The sequence below is a fragment of the Dendroctonus ponderosae genome, unplaced genomic scaffold (assembly GCF_020466585.1).
Source record: "Dendroctonus ponderosae isolate FM_Combo_2020 unplaced genomic scaffold, Dpon_F_20191213v2 Dpon_F_20191213_6, whole genome shotgun sequence".
NCBI classification, from domain to species: domain Eukaryota; kingdom Metazoa; phylum Arthropoda; class Insecta; order Coleoptera; family Curculionidae; genus Dendroctonus; species Dendroctonus ponderosae.
In genome coordinates, this window is record NW_026018814.1 from 14,465,002 (window position 1) to 14,477,460 (window position 12,459).

General features: G+C 34.2%; 1 protein-coding gene and 2 long non-coding RNA genes across 6 annotated transcripts; 1 reads left to right on the plus strand and 2 right to left on the minus strand.

Annotated features, from left to right (window-relative positions):
* The first annotated feature begins 200 nt into the window (after positions 1–200).
* Positions 201–11,953, plus strand: LOC109543795. Of its 4 annotated transcripts, XM_019913664.2 has the most exons (6): positions 201–388; positions 4,794–4,905; positions 7,782–7,933; positions 7,990–8,222; positions 11,089–11,290; positions 11,569–11,953. In XM_019913664.2, exons 2-6 carry the CDS (start codon positions 4,886–4,888, stop codon positions 11,892–11,894), a joined length of 933 nt encoding a protein of 310 aa, XP_019769223.2. In that variant the 5' UTR covers positions 201–388; positions 4,794–4,885; the 3' UTR covers positions 11,895–11,953. The 4 variants fall into 4 exon arrangements, with proteins under 4 accessions (XP_019769223.2, XP_019769225.2, XP_019769222.2 ...); XM_019913666.2 differs by lacking the exon at positions 4,794–4,905; XM_019913663.2 differs by lacking the exons at positions 201–388; positions 4,794–4,905 and adding an exon at positions 7,127–7,661.
* Positions 2,825–4,800, minus strand: LOC125504799. Its single transcript, XR_007281700.1, has 2 exons — positions 3,812–4,800; positions 2,825–3,706 (listed from the first exon to the last, which is right to left on the minus strand). It is a non-coding gene; the product is annotated as an uncharacterized LOC125504799 (long non-coding RNA).
* LOC109543797 lies at positions 9,015–11,089 on the minus strand. The gene is made up of 3 exons (XR_002172525.2): positions 10,375–11,089; positions 10,215–10,300; positions 9,015–9,242 (listed from the first exon to the last, which is right to left on the minus strand). It is a non-coding gene; the product is annotated as an uncharacterized LOC109543797 (long non-coding RNA).
* Positions 11,954–12,459: the final 506 nt, after the last annotated feature.

Genomic DNA, 12,459 nt, shown 5'->3' on the forward strand with positions numbered 1-12,459 from the left:
TTCCTATGAGTGATAACTAGTTTCGGCTATTGATTTAAAACACGTTTAGGCTCTCTAAGGGCCATTGTATTGTAATAAAAGCCGGATGTTCCGCAACTTTTAGAACCCCAGTGGATCACATTTTTATCAGAGGAAGCTACAAAAACGAACCCTTTCAAGTTCAGGTAGTCGAGTTGAAATGAGGTGAAAGGAACCGATGCTCGAATTCAATGTCAGAAAGTTTCAACAATAACCCGAGCTCGGTAGTGCTTCGCGTGCTATTAATCTGTTTAGTTTTGATTTGCTTTGGCTGATGTTTATGTGCAGATAATCAGTTTTTGCCGACATTTTTTTGTGCTTTTTAGTGTGTTGCAAGTGCCAAAAACGTTAATCTGCTGATGATTGAAGGGTATTTGGAAGACTTTGTTCATAGCACTGTTATTAAATGTCAAGTATTAATCACAGATTTGTTTGGAAGCGTTCATACAGAATAGTGGCTAGTACTATGAAAAATAAACGCTTTAAGGGGAGAAAAAAACGAACATTAACAACGAAGGAGATCAATGCATCTTCAATTCCAAATTAATTAACAATCATGAAAACTTCAAAGACCCTCACAGTTTTCATTCATTTATATGTTTTTAACTACGCACATGTGGGACTAGTTGAACGGAAATATCTAACAGTGGAGAAATCGTAAAACTGTATGTTTATTATAGAGGTTTATATTTATTTTGAATTTTAAGAGCAACGAATGGATCGTTACTTGGTTAAATATGAGCCATTTCGAAGTCTAGTTTCCAGACAAGTTTTTTTATTTGGGTAGCCAGGTTATTTGTAACTGGTGAATTTTCCGGGCTTTTACGACCTCGTGGAAAAGACGAGTGGTTTGCATTTTCAGAGCTGGTTCCACCAGAAAAGTGGAAATTAAATTCTTTTCCATGACGGCCTAAAGGCCGGAAAATCTCACCAGTTTCAAGCAGTAGTCGTGAAAGCATAATTAATTTGATATGTAATTTTTGTATTTCATTGTTATAAAATGCTTATTACACAAAATAATAGCTGTTGACCACATAGAAACCACACATACGATTCATTTTTTTACAACGGAAAATCTCTGAAAGCTATTTATCTTTATTTTAAATCGCGCGAAAATCAATTTAACCGGGTAAATTTGCCAGTTAAATATTTAACAATATCCTGAAGCCAAACGAATATTCATGAGTTCATAAACAAATAGTAATTGGCAATATTTAACTTTTAATGGTGTAATTTTCCTGCTTGTTCGCTTTAAAAGCGGCACTCGTAATGAATGAAACTCTCGCTTTGTTTAGGAATTAAAAACTATTAATTAATATACAGGGTGGGCGTGGATGTATCCAAATTACTTTGCATGCGATTAACATCACTAATTTAAATTTGGAAAAAACTGCCTAATGGTTAGTGGACATTGACACAAAGAGTAACTCGTGTGCAACTGATCGTTAATAATAATTAATAAACTTCAAATTAGTGTTTTGTAGATAATAATAATCTTTATGGCCATTAAAATCGTTAAACAAAATGGTGTCAAAACAAGGAATTGAAATTAGCTGAATTCAACCACTGAACACAAGATTTATAGATATTTTTGAATTTTTCTTATTTAGGTACCGGTAATGAATATCTTATACTAGTAGGTTAGCACTAGTAGGTTCGCTATGCATAAATTATTTTAAAGCGTACTTCGAAAAAGATCCATTAAAATAAACCCGATTTTCTCCATATCTCCGATAAGTCGAAATACAGGTGTAATTAATCAGGCAATCAACAAGACTTGAATTATTTATTATGTATAAATCGAACCAGTTTTTCTATGGGGTGTCGCGCTCTATAGATTTAGGCGACGTCTTCCTGAGGTTGATTTAAACAAAAATTCAGCATTTGAGACATTGGGTTAGTACTGGATACAAGGGCGGATCCAGGGGGGGTCTAAATTTCTACTACTTGACCCCCCCCCTGACTCGAAAGCTGGATCCGCCCCTGATCGGATATAATTTAGAAAATTATTTGCCAAACATTTAGAACTGAAACCTGAATGGCTTCTCTTGATAAAAATCATACTTTTTGAACCACTACAATATAATTATGGCAACTTTAACTCAAAACAGTTCCTCACTCGGATTGAAGATTGATTGAAAGTGAACAGACAGGGTCAAAATGAACTCACACAACTTCCAGGAAATTCCAAAGTAACACAGACGTTTGATTAATATGTGTAATTTAAGAGAAAATGCTATGAGGGGCTTGTAGCAACACCCTCTTAAAATCGTTGTTAGAGGGTGTTGCTTGGAGACGATGTTTCTGACCAAAAACTGATTTTTCGAGAGATTTATTAGCTTCTATTAATACTCACTTTTATGTATTTTTCGATCGTCGTTTCTGTATCCCAAAACGTACCAATCATTTCACTTCAAATGGGCACTTAAATGTCACAAGTATTCATTCGGAATGGCTAGTGAGCGCATGGTAAAATGACTCACGCGTTGTCAACAGACGTCAGAAAATTCTCAAGTTAAAAAGCCGGGTATTTTAGCGAAAATTGCACTTTCGGCCGCGGGTAGTGCACAAAACAGTAAAGAAACCCCTTTTTTGCAAGAAACTACGCAATTTTTCACATGGAATGAAAAAATCCTTCAATATTTCGAAATTTCTGCAGAGCGATTCGCACAATGCCTTGGCTACACACCGTCAAAGGATCGACTGATTTGACGCAATGACACAAATTGACGTTCAACAATGACAAATAGACTAACGAGCGAAGAAGATGGTTGAAGAAAGTCAAAAGAAATTAAAAAACGTTGACTTTTCAGTTACACTTGTATATATATTTGGAAAATATATCATCTTCCAGCCTTGGAAATATTCACTGATTACACGGCACCCAATGATTATACCATACATTAAAAATAAATAATAAATCTATTTAAGTCGATTGTACACTGTGAAATTCCCGGCAAATAATTAATAACATCGCAACGAGTCAACTTCCCGTATAAACCACAGTGGGATTTTAAAAAACAATCATGGGCTGTTCACATTTAAATGAGGAAATTGAAATTTTCCCCGTGCCAGAAGATTACAATTGGGAAATAGATAGTTCAAGTTGACCACCTTAGTTAAATTGCTTCCGCCAGTGAAGATTAACCTTAACAAAAGCCAGCCAAGCCCAATAACCTTCACAATACAATACCGTAAATATTGCATATTTTTCTGTTATGATGAAGATCACGGTCAGTAATCTTAACAGGTACCTACGAACATGCATAATGCAATCGAATAACTGCTGGAAATTCGTTTGGGTTCAGATAAGAACTTCTAAACACTTTTGTCCGCTTGATCATTATTAAATCCCAAAGAAATCAAGTAATTGAAATGAATATTTCTGTAGCTGCTACATGTTACAAACTGGGTCAGCCTTGTCAATTTTTTTTGCTTCCATGCCACATTCAGGTGCATTTTTCATCGACTATAAGGTCGATTACTCCAGCGTATAATTATCGCTTGGAAATACCAGAGAAAAACTCAAATGAAAATGTTTTTCACTTGAAATAGACTGTTAAAAGGACGCAAAACGAATACATCAAGCTGGTTGCTGAAAGCAGGAGATTTATCATGTTTATCGTTGGCAAATATCTTTCGACAGCACACATACTTGTTGAGTTGAGCTTTCCATTCCGTTGAAAAACTGCAAATTAAAAAAAATTAAGTCCAATATTAGGGATCAGTGGCTGGCTGATGATTAAGCGCTGCAGTGACGCAGAGCTCCTTTAAGGAAAGTCACTGCACTTACGTGGTTAGCAGTTTGCGAGCCACTCACGTTGTAATCAATGATAAAAAACTACAAGAGAAGAGTAAACCACGCAAGTAGAATGTATTTCTCACCTTATAAAAGATGTATATTATCGTACGTAGTAAATTAAATAAGAACTTTTCCTCAACTACCGTTACTCTTTAAGGAGATAAAAGCGAATTTATCGCCTAATTAAATGTTCAACCTTATGTGCACTGCATTGAGAACAACGGCCTGTAAAACCAGCTTGATTTATAAACCGTATAAAACAAGTCAAATATTGCATAGGGACAGAGTTGGTTAATAAATCCATCAGTCGTTTTTAATCAGCTTCAGTCAGCTAAATTATGAAATAAACACTTACAAGCGAGGTAACAGAGCACTAGGAGCGCAACAAATGCCTGCATTGGAGAGAGCGAAAGCACATATCCAGTTGTCTGTCTTCGGCCGTAACTTGATTGGTATTGGGCGCTTACAGTAAATACAAACTGCCCAGTTTCTTCTCTTTCTAACCCAGACTTCCATGTTTCTGCCTTGTTCCACTAGTACATTCTTCGACAGTAAAAATTTGATTTTAAATCGGTTCAACACTTTAAATTCGCCTTTTAAGTATCATTGGTTTTGAAAAATTGCACACACTTATTTCAAGCCTTCTTAATGCTATGCTAATTGATGCCGCCTTGACTATCGAAAAAATGCAAAAGGTAATAAAACGAATTCTTAAAATACCCTTTGTGGAACTCTATGCTGACGCAACGGTGATATTTTTAAATCCGGCTAAATGCCCACCAAATTTAAGCCCCTGCCTATTAAAACAGTCTTATTCTCGAGATCATAAATCAAACATGCAAATTGCTTCAAATTGATGGAAAAATGAATATCGCGTGCCTCCAACTATTCGACTACCTGCAAATTTGTGATAATTAAAGCGCAAAAAAATCGTTTTTAACTGATTATAATACCTACACGTATCTTATCTCAGATGATCGCACAAAGTACTCGAGTGAAAATATACGTATTGCTTATTGTGATGTGATGGATGATAACTGAAACTTATTACCAGTTGGTTGCAAAATGTGCAAATGTTGTCAACAGTAAGTATATATTTTTTGTTGCTTATTTGCGTGTGCACGAAGTAATTAGATTTGCTTGGTTAAAGGTAATTTTATACTACAAATATCAGGTATCAGATCCAAGCTCTCCATCGGGGAATGATTCGCTTTATCTAAACTGCTGATATAATACTACGAGTATTTACCTGCTTCAACTATGGGAAACTTATATTTAGTATTGACCTTTATAAATTACTTTAAATGAAGTGGATGGTTTTTTAATTATGATTTCTATACCTACAAATTGTGTTGCTTCTAAAATAGTTTTTCAAGAAACTTTTTTCAAGTTCTCTCGTAAATACCCCAAACTCAACTAGAACTGTAGTTTTATAAAATTGCAAAAAAGAAACAGCACGTTTCAAAAAAGCTAATTTTTATAGGAAAAACTTACAGAATTGATTCAAAAACGTGATTTTCAGCAGAAAAAAATTGAGTTGACCCTCCAAAATCAGTACAGTTCAAGCTCTATCCAAATTTATAAGCTTCAGCTAGAAAAATATACCATATTATAATCATTAGTATCTTTCCATATTATCTGAAATTCAAGAGATTGTATAAGAAGTTCTTAAGTGATGTTCCTTCTGAAAAGTGTTTTTTCGGACCGTATTTAAAACTTAAAACCACCATCAATTTATGAAGAATACCAAACAGTAATCGTAATAAAACTTCAAAACCTATGGGAAGCACACTTCTATATTCTTTAACTTACGACATTATTTTGATTGAGACTTTTTGAAAATCTATCACTCGAAACTGCGTAGAAGAAAACGAGATCGAAGGGAAAAAATCCAATAAAGTCTGCCACATTTGCAACTACGTGATTATAAATCTCTAGTCTTTCTATACCCACAAAAATATATATTTTAAGACAAACGCAGGGTGTTGCTATAAAGCATAGCTTTGCTTAGGTAGTTCATCTCTTGGGTGAACTTTTGAATAGTTTATGAGTAAAAACTTGCTTAATTTGTGGACCGTTTTTCAATGTTCCCCCTAAACAACGTAATTCCTCAAAAATCCGATAAACTCTAGTGACGCCGCGTACCACGTAACGTTATTTATCCAAAGATTAAATAATTAAAGAAATATTTATTGCTCCACAAAACGTCCGACTTTATTTAATTTCATTTTCACTTGATCGCATTTCCACCTTTTATTACTCCCATTTAGGAAAGCCGATGTTAAATGCCGGAAAGTCAACCAAATCGTTTGCAAGCTGCATTGTTTGTCATCAATCTATTTAAAACTGATCGCATTTCGCATATTAATCAACCGAAATTTAAAAAGGGTTTCTGGCAAAATTTATTAAAAGCCAACAGATCATGTTTGAGATAATTTGTGTGAGTAGTCAATATAATGATGTGAGTTGGACTTTAATCATTTGAGAAAATTCAGAATTTGTATTATTGCCAAGTTATGTATAATTATTTAAAATGAAAAATTAATATGTTTATTAGATGTGATATATTTGGATAGGTACTCATATACAGGGTTTATGTGCGGGAAAATCAATAGGTAAATGAATTATTTATGTGCTTGGTCCAGAACAAAGGATTTTTTATTTTTTCTATCGAAAACTAGGGAAGATATGAAAAAGTCTATAGGCAAGAAGTTGCATTAAAAAAATGGGAAAATCTTAAACAAGTCAAAGGCGCCCATTTTTTTGCAAAAAAATCATGACCGGGTTGGCCTCCAGGATCCCACTGGGCTTAATAATTTTTATCGATTTATTATAATGAATAATACTTATTATAATTTCAACAACATCGACAAAAAGATTATGAAACTATGTGAAAACCGTTTCTTTATTTCAACACCCTGTATATGAAGGAATCGTTTCCAGACCTAACTAATATAAACACTTTTTCACAAAATCACCTCCTGAAGTTTGGACGCGCACTTTGATAACACCCGGTAAATTTACTTCATGTTGCCAATTTATTTGAATAAAGACTTTTTTCGCCTAAAACTACACTACGCAAAAGCTGCTCGTTTCAAAAATGCAGAAATATGATATTCCTATCTTTCCTGGGTCTCAGTCAAAATGTGAAGTAAAAATTTTTTGAACATCGTTTATTTCATTACGTTTCGGCGAGACAACAGCGCCATCATCAGATTTAAAATTTACACCAACTCATGATTGGTAAAAATCAACGTTCTTTTAGGTCTTTGCCTTCTTGAAACCTTAAATTTGTCTCATCTCTCAGACAAAATGTTTCCTTCACACTTTGACTGAGACCCAGGCAAGATAGGAATATCATAACAAGTACACGCAGCCAGGAAAATAATTCAGAAGAAATGCAGAAAGCTAATGCTGCTTCCCAATGTTAATAAATCACCCTGTATATAAAATATTTTCTTTTTTCTTCATTTGATCTTGATAACATTCAATAGAAACCAATGACCAACAGCACGCATTAAATCAATTAACCACGCACTCCATCCGGATGAAGTTCATGCTTGTTTTAAATAATTGTCTTATTAATTATCATTTCGACTTGGTCCAGTTAAAAATAAAAGCGCTATTGAACCAATAAGTTCACACATCTATGATTTGCGTTAATCAAATTAACAGGAACAGTTGTCCGAATCCATCCCGAACCAGTCGTAAAATCAGTTTTGTATCCGTCGTAAAGCCAGATTTAACATGTTTCATGTTTACTGTGCGTGCTTAAGTATCTAGAATAAATGTGACTTTGGATGGTTTTCTAAGTCGCGATGCATTTGTGCAGTCTCCGATGGTGGGTTATTAAGTTGTAAACTAAATGGAAATAAATGAACTAATTTGTAATAGTTTGACTGGTAGCAAGAAGACAATACCTGAAAAACCTCGCAAAATTGCACATTTTATCTCTTTACAGTTGTCTGGAATCATGCTACTGGAACCTAATCGAAGAGAAGTTCTGTTTCGACGAAAGCATAGCGCTGTACGAAGAGCCCGTGAAAAAGACAAGCGAAAAAAATAACAACATGTTCGACAACATGGCATTTTACGATAGTGTATCTGTGATAGGTGAGCCGGACAAAACTCCAAATAGAAGCTTTTTAAAAAAATAATTGCTGTTGTAGCTGGACGAGCAATCGTTACCATTGATCCATTGGAACCAAAAAGAAACAAACAAGCACAAGCTGTGGTGGTCGAGCAACCTAGAAAAAGACTGAAATGGCCGGAGAAAAATTCGAAAGACATCGACCCCGACTATTTGAACAAAGTGCCTTTTATCATGGACCCGAAGGAGAAAGAATCCACGGACACTGACGGGGGCGAAAGCGAATCCCAACAGGAACTTTTACAGAAAAGAGTAAGTTTTTCCGAGTGAAAAGCATTTTATCGGTTTTGCTTTGTTGGACAATGAGCACTTTCCAGAAGATTAAATATTCTGTTATTGGATGTAGATGTGTTTAATCGCAGGGTGTGCAATATTCAGCTGCTTAGTTGTAAGTGTGTTATTTTTCAAAAATTTTATTTCCTGTTTTGGAAACACGCGCATTTACTAAAAAGCACCCAGTATAATATAAATCATACAATATTTAAAAGATTCACACATCTTAACAAGTGCACGAGTTTTAGTGATGATTTTCACAGTCGTCTATTTATCGCTTATGTAACTTTCAACTTAATCATCGATTTAAATACGGTTTCACCCAATGTAATGTTTTACATGGCAAATGCTGCTTGTTTAACTGTATTTATATTGTATAAACTTAAGATAATAATATTAAGTTTATTTTTCTGAGCATTTGTTATCGCATTCTGTAAAGAAACTAGCTTTAAGTACGTATTGGAAAAGAGATCTTAAAACGCCCAGATGCATCAAATGGAAAAGTTTTCTGATAGTGAAGTCTAAGTAATTTCCAAAAATAAAAAAAATGCCATGTACCTAATGGGCAAATGCAATAAAATCAGCAGCTGTACCGGAGTTTGAAGGGAAAATCTAATCCATTAATAAACTGTTTGCTCTTAGCAAAGGTTTCTGAGGTAATTTTTGATGTATTAGATTGTCGACCTAACCGTCAGACCAAAAAAACCTTTAAAATTACGAATGCGCTATCATTTACTCGAAGAGAACATTTCAATAGAATAAACAAAAAACTCTTAGGCATATAACCAGATAAGGTTTTGCATTTTTATTAATCTGAGATGGTAAATAAAACGGCGTTAGGTACTAGTGGTTAAACCATGTTCTCTTATTTTACTATTTAAAGTGGTACAATCTGAAATCAGGGAAAAGTGGCTTCGAAACTCTCCAGAATATCGGTATCAGTTTTCTTCTTCAAACTGACTGAGCTCTTGAAGCATCAGTACAAATCGAACTCTGGATCTGAAAATTAACCAGCAACATTAACCAAATATTTAACATTTTAAACACCAGGAGTACCATTTTCTCACTTTGTTTATTAAGAACTTTTAAAAATTATATAAATGCGTGTTGTAAGTAGCTACCTTATGTTAAGCGTTAGCTGAGGCAGCAATAAAAGAAACTTTGATTTCATATATTAATAGCCCAGTTCGATTGGTAGATTTCCCTTTGTAAAGCCCGGAATTTGACTTTGTTATGGATTTTGGATCAACAACTTTCTAGTTCTTATTTCCGATAAAACTGTCCAGTCGGATATTTTTTAGACTCTTATTAAGGACAATAGATTGATAAAAAAGTTTCCAAAGAATTTTTCAATCTCCGAACCAAATCAAAGTAAATATAGTCCGCACTGCAAAGTGCTTAAATATTGATGTGATTAATAAGCGGCCCTTGCTTTTTTGCTTGATACCGAGGATTTACCAGCTTTAGGCTAATCTCAGATATATAAAAAATCATATGTTACGCCGCATTTAAATAACAGAGGTTTATAAAGATTATAAACTAATTGTGCATTCGAAAAGGTGCTTCTAAAAGCATGCTTTTAGTCACGTAATGTTAATTTGCTGAAATGTTCATATAAAGATATCAGGTTGTTAAGCCGTAAATTGAAGCAGCTTGGAACCGTAAGCATGGTTTTGTTTAGTGAAACCCATATAATTAGTAAATAAATAGTTGACCAAAAGCACTAATTTGTGCGGTTTTCTGTGCTATCAGCTGCTGGTTTCGCTGGATTTTTATACAAAAGCATTCGAAGGTTTCAAATATAACTCTGCTAATATAGATATTTTCAATTAATTCTGATCTTTCCTAATCTCCAATAACAACTCTTTTCGCACAAATAAAAACGTTGTTTATCACTCATTATGTTACCCTATTTAAATGCTATCTGGTATGGAAATTGGCTTGTTATTTATGATAAACTGAAGTGCTTACCAAATATTCTAGGAAACTGCTTGGAAATTGCATTCCACTTTTGGCACGAATGTGAGCTTTCTTACCATCTGCCCATTTGGCAAGAACTGAAAATTGATGATGAATATTAAGCTCAAATACTGTAGCAAATGCTAATAAGTGTCTTATTGTTCGCACTTACCTTATTTCTAATAAATTCAGAAAAGAATATTTTTTCTTGCAAAAAATCGCCGAATAAAACAGCAATCCTGCCCCGAATACGGCGAGAAAATCACTGTAAACATGTCGTTATCACTGCGATTACTTTACAGGCCAACACTTGTTTAAGGCACAATAATTGATTAGATTACGCGCGTATTTTTACTGTCCTGCCGACGTGCTAACTTGCTTTATTGCCGTTTGTTTCTACAAAACAACATAAAGGCAGTGGATTTCACTTAGTACCTATTTGCTAAACGTTACACACTAAAGAACTAAAATTGCCTTGAGTGAAACCGATTTTTGCGCATTACCGTTAAATAATTAATGCTCTTGCTTTTCTACTTCCTCATAACGATTTTAATTAGTTTAAACCTTTTATGAAGCGAATGTGGTTTTTAGATACATATTTTCCACCATTTCATAATCGCAAAGTGCCTATAATAGCTGGGTTATTAAGATTACTTAGTATATGGCTATAATCCTTAATGCAGGATTTAGTACTTAAACATTTAAAAAAAATCAATTGACTATAATTTAAATGTTATTGTGTGTTCAGAACTTATTTCCAAAAACAAGCATTTTTTACAATTATTACAATGTCTTAGTCTCATTTTTAGTCTATCAAATGTTCTATGTACGCTACAGGGTGATTCAGGATCTGCGTCCTTTAATGAGAATGTCTTTTTTTGTTTAGAAACTGATTCAAAAGTGTCAGATTAAAAAGTCGGTGAGCTTCCACAACATTCCAGACAAAACAGCCAGTTCTGGCTACGAAACCGACAACAAATCGAAATCAACGAATCTCATCGTTCCTGAGGATGAAGAAGTTACGTTGAGAGTGGGAAAATCGTTGAGGGAACGACGAATGTCGAAAAGCTTATCGTTAAAAATAGTGGGTAAGTTAAAAAAAACTCAAAACAAAAATAAGTCCAGATATAAACGTGAGTGAATTCTTACCATTATTTTGCTGAGCGTTTTCCTTAAACTTCTCTCCAAACCTGGGCATCTATCAGCCAAACCAACCAAATATGCACATGTAAAGCTCAAAACTCTCTTCAGCTTGTTCAATTGTTTAATCTCCATTCAAACATGCCGCTGTTCTTGACCTAAATATTCGAAAGTTTGATTTAATTTCTATTGTGTGAAGAAAATTGCCCAAAGTCTAATTTTCCAGATATGCCCAAAGAGTTGCCAATAATCCGGCAGAATTCCATGCCCAAGTTCTACCTGGACACGCCAGATGAGAACCAATTGAAAGATTCATCAATAGTGAAAAATTGCGTGTTGGTGCTCCAGAGCCCCATGCCGGTCGATTGCAGTTTCGACTTGCAATCGGTGGTACAGATGGAAAAAGATCGACAATCGTCGAAAGTGAAAACACCGCCGGTCCCAATCCATCGAGAAACTTCAAAGCTCAATTTACTTAAAGATAAGATAATGTTAAAGAAGAGTAAAAGTACGATTAACGCTAGCACTTTGCCATATACCAATCACATGTAGTGTAAGAAGTCTAGGGTTAAACTTAAATAAAAGTAATATAAAGTAGTTAATTAAGGGCACTTGAAAGGAGTATTAATGATTCAAAGTCATTTTTATTACATTTCATAATTTATACACGCAAAAGTTTAATTATACATATTGAATATAAAACAGCTAAATCAAAAATTGTGCTTAATTTTTACAAGACCACAAACAACGTTCATATTATAAAAATTAATTGAGCGTCGTACATTACACATATGTTTGTGTAAGATGAATACTTATAGCATGAGATTGTTTAGGGTTCAGTGCCTCTAACCGACTTGGGAATACAGCTATTCCTGTACAGGCATGAAAGGGCGGCCAGTTGTATTATCTACATACATACATACAGTCATCCCCAATATATTAAGCCGATAAAATGGAAGGTTTATAGCAAATTTAGCAGTCTATAAATAATAAAGTGCGATTGGCATTGGAAAAAAATCCAATTGATTTCAATTGAAAACAGTCAGTGGGGTGCAAAATTTCCGAAGATTCCTTCAGATTTAAAAGAAAATTTCTGTGAATAAATATAAATTAATAC

What these genes read in the sequence shown, in the direction of transcription:
- LOC109543795 (XM_019913663.2), top strand. Translation starts at nt 7,639, where the DNA reads ATGCATTTGTGCAGTCTCCGATG. An exon ending in CGATAGTGTATCTGTGATAG is followed by an intron (nt 7,934 to 7,989) that starts GTGAGCCGGACA and finishes TTGCTGTTGTAG; the next exon opens with CTGGACGAGCAATCGTTACC. An exon ending in CTTATCGTTAAAAATAGTGG is followed by an intron (nt 11,291 to 11,568) that starts GTAAGTTAAAAA and finishes CTAATTTTCCAG; the next exon opens with ATATGCCCAAAGAGTTGCCA.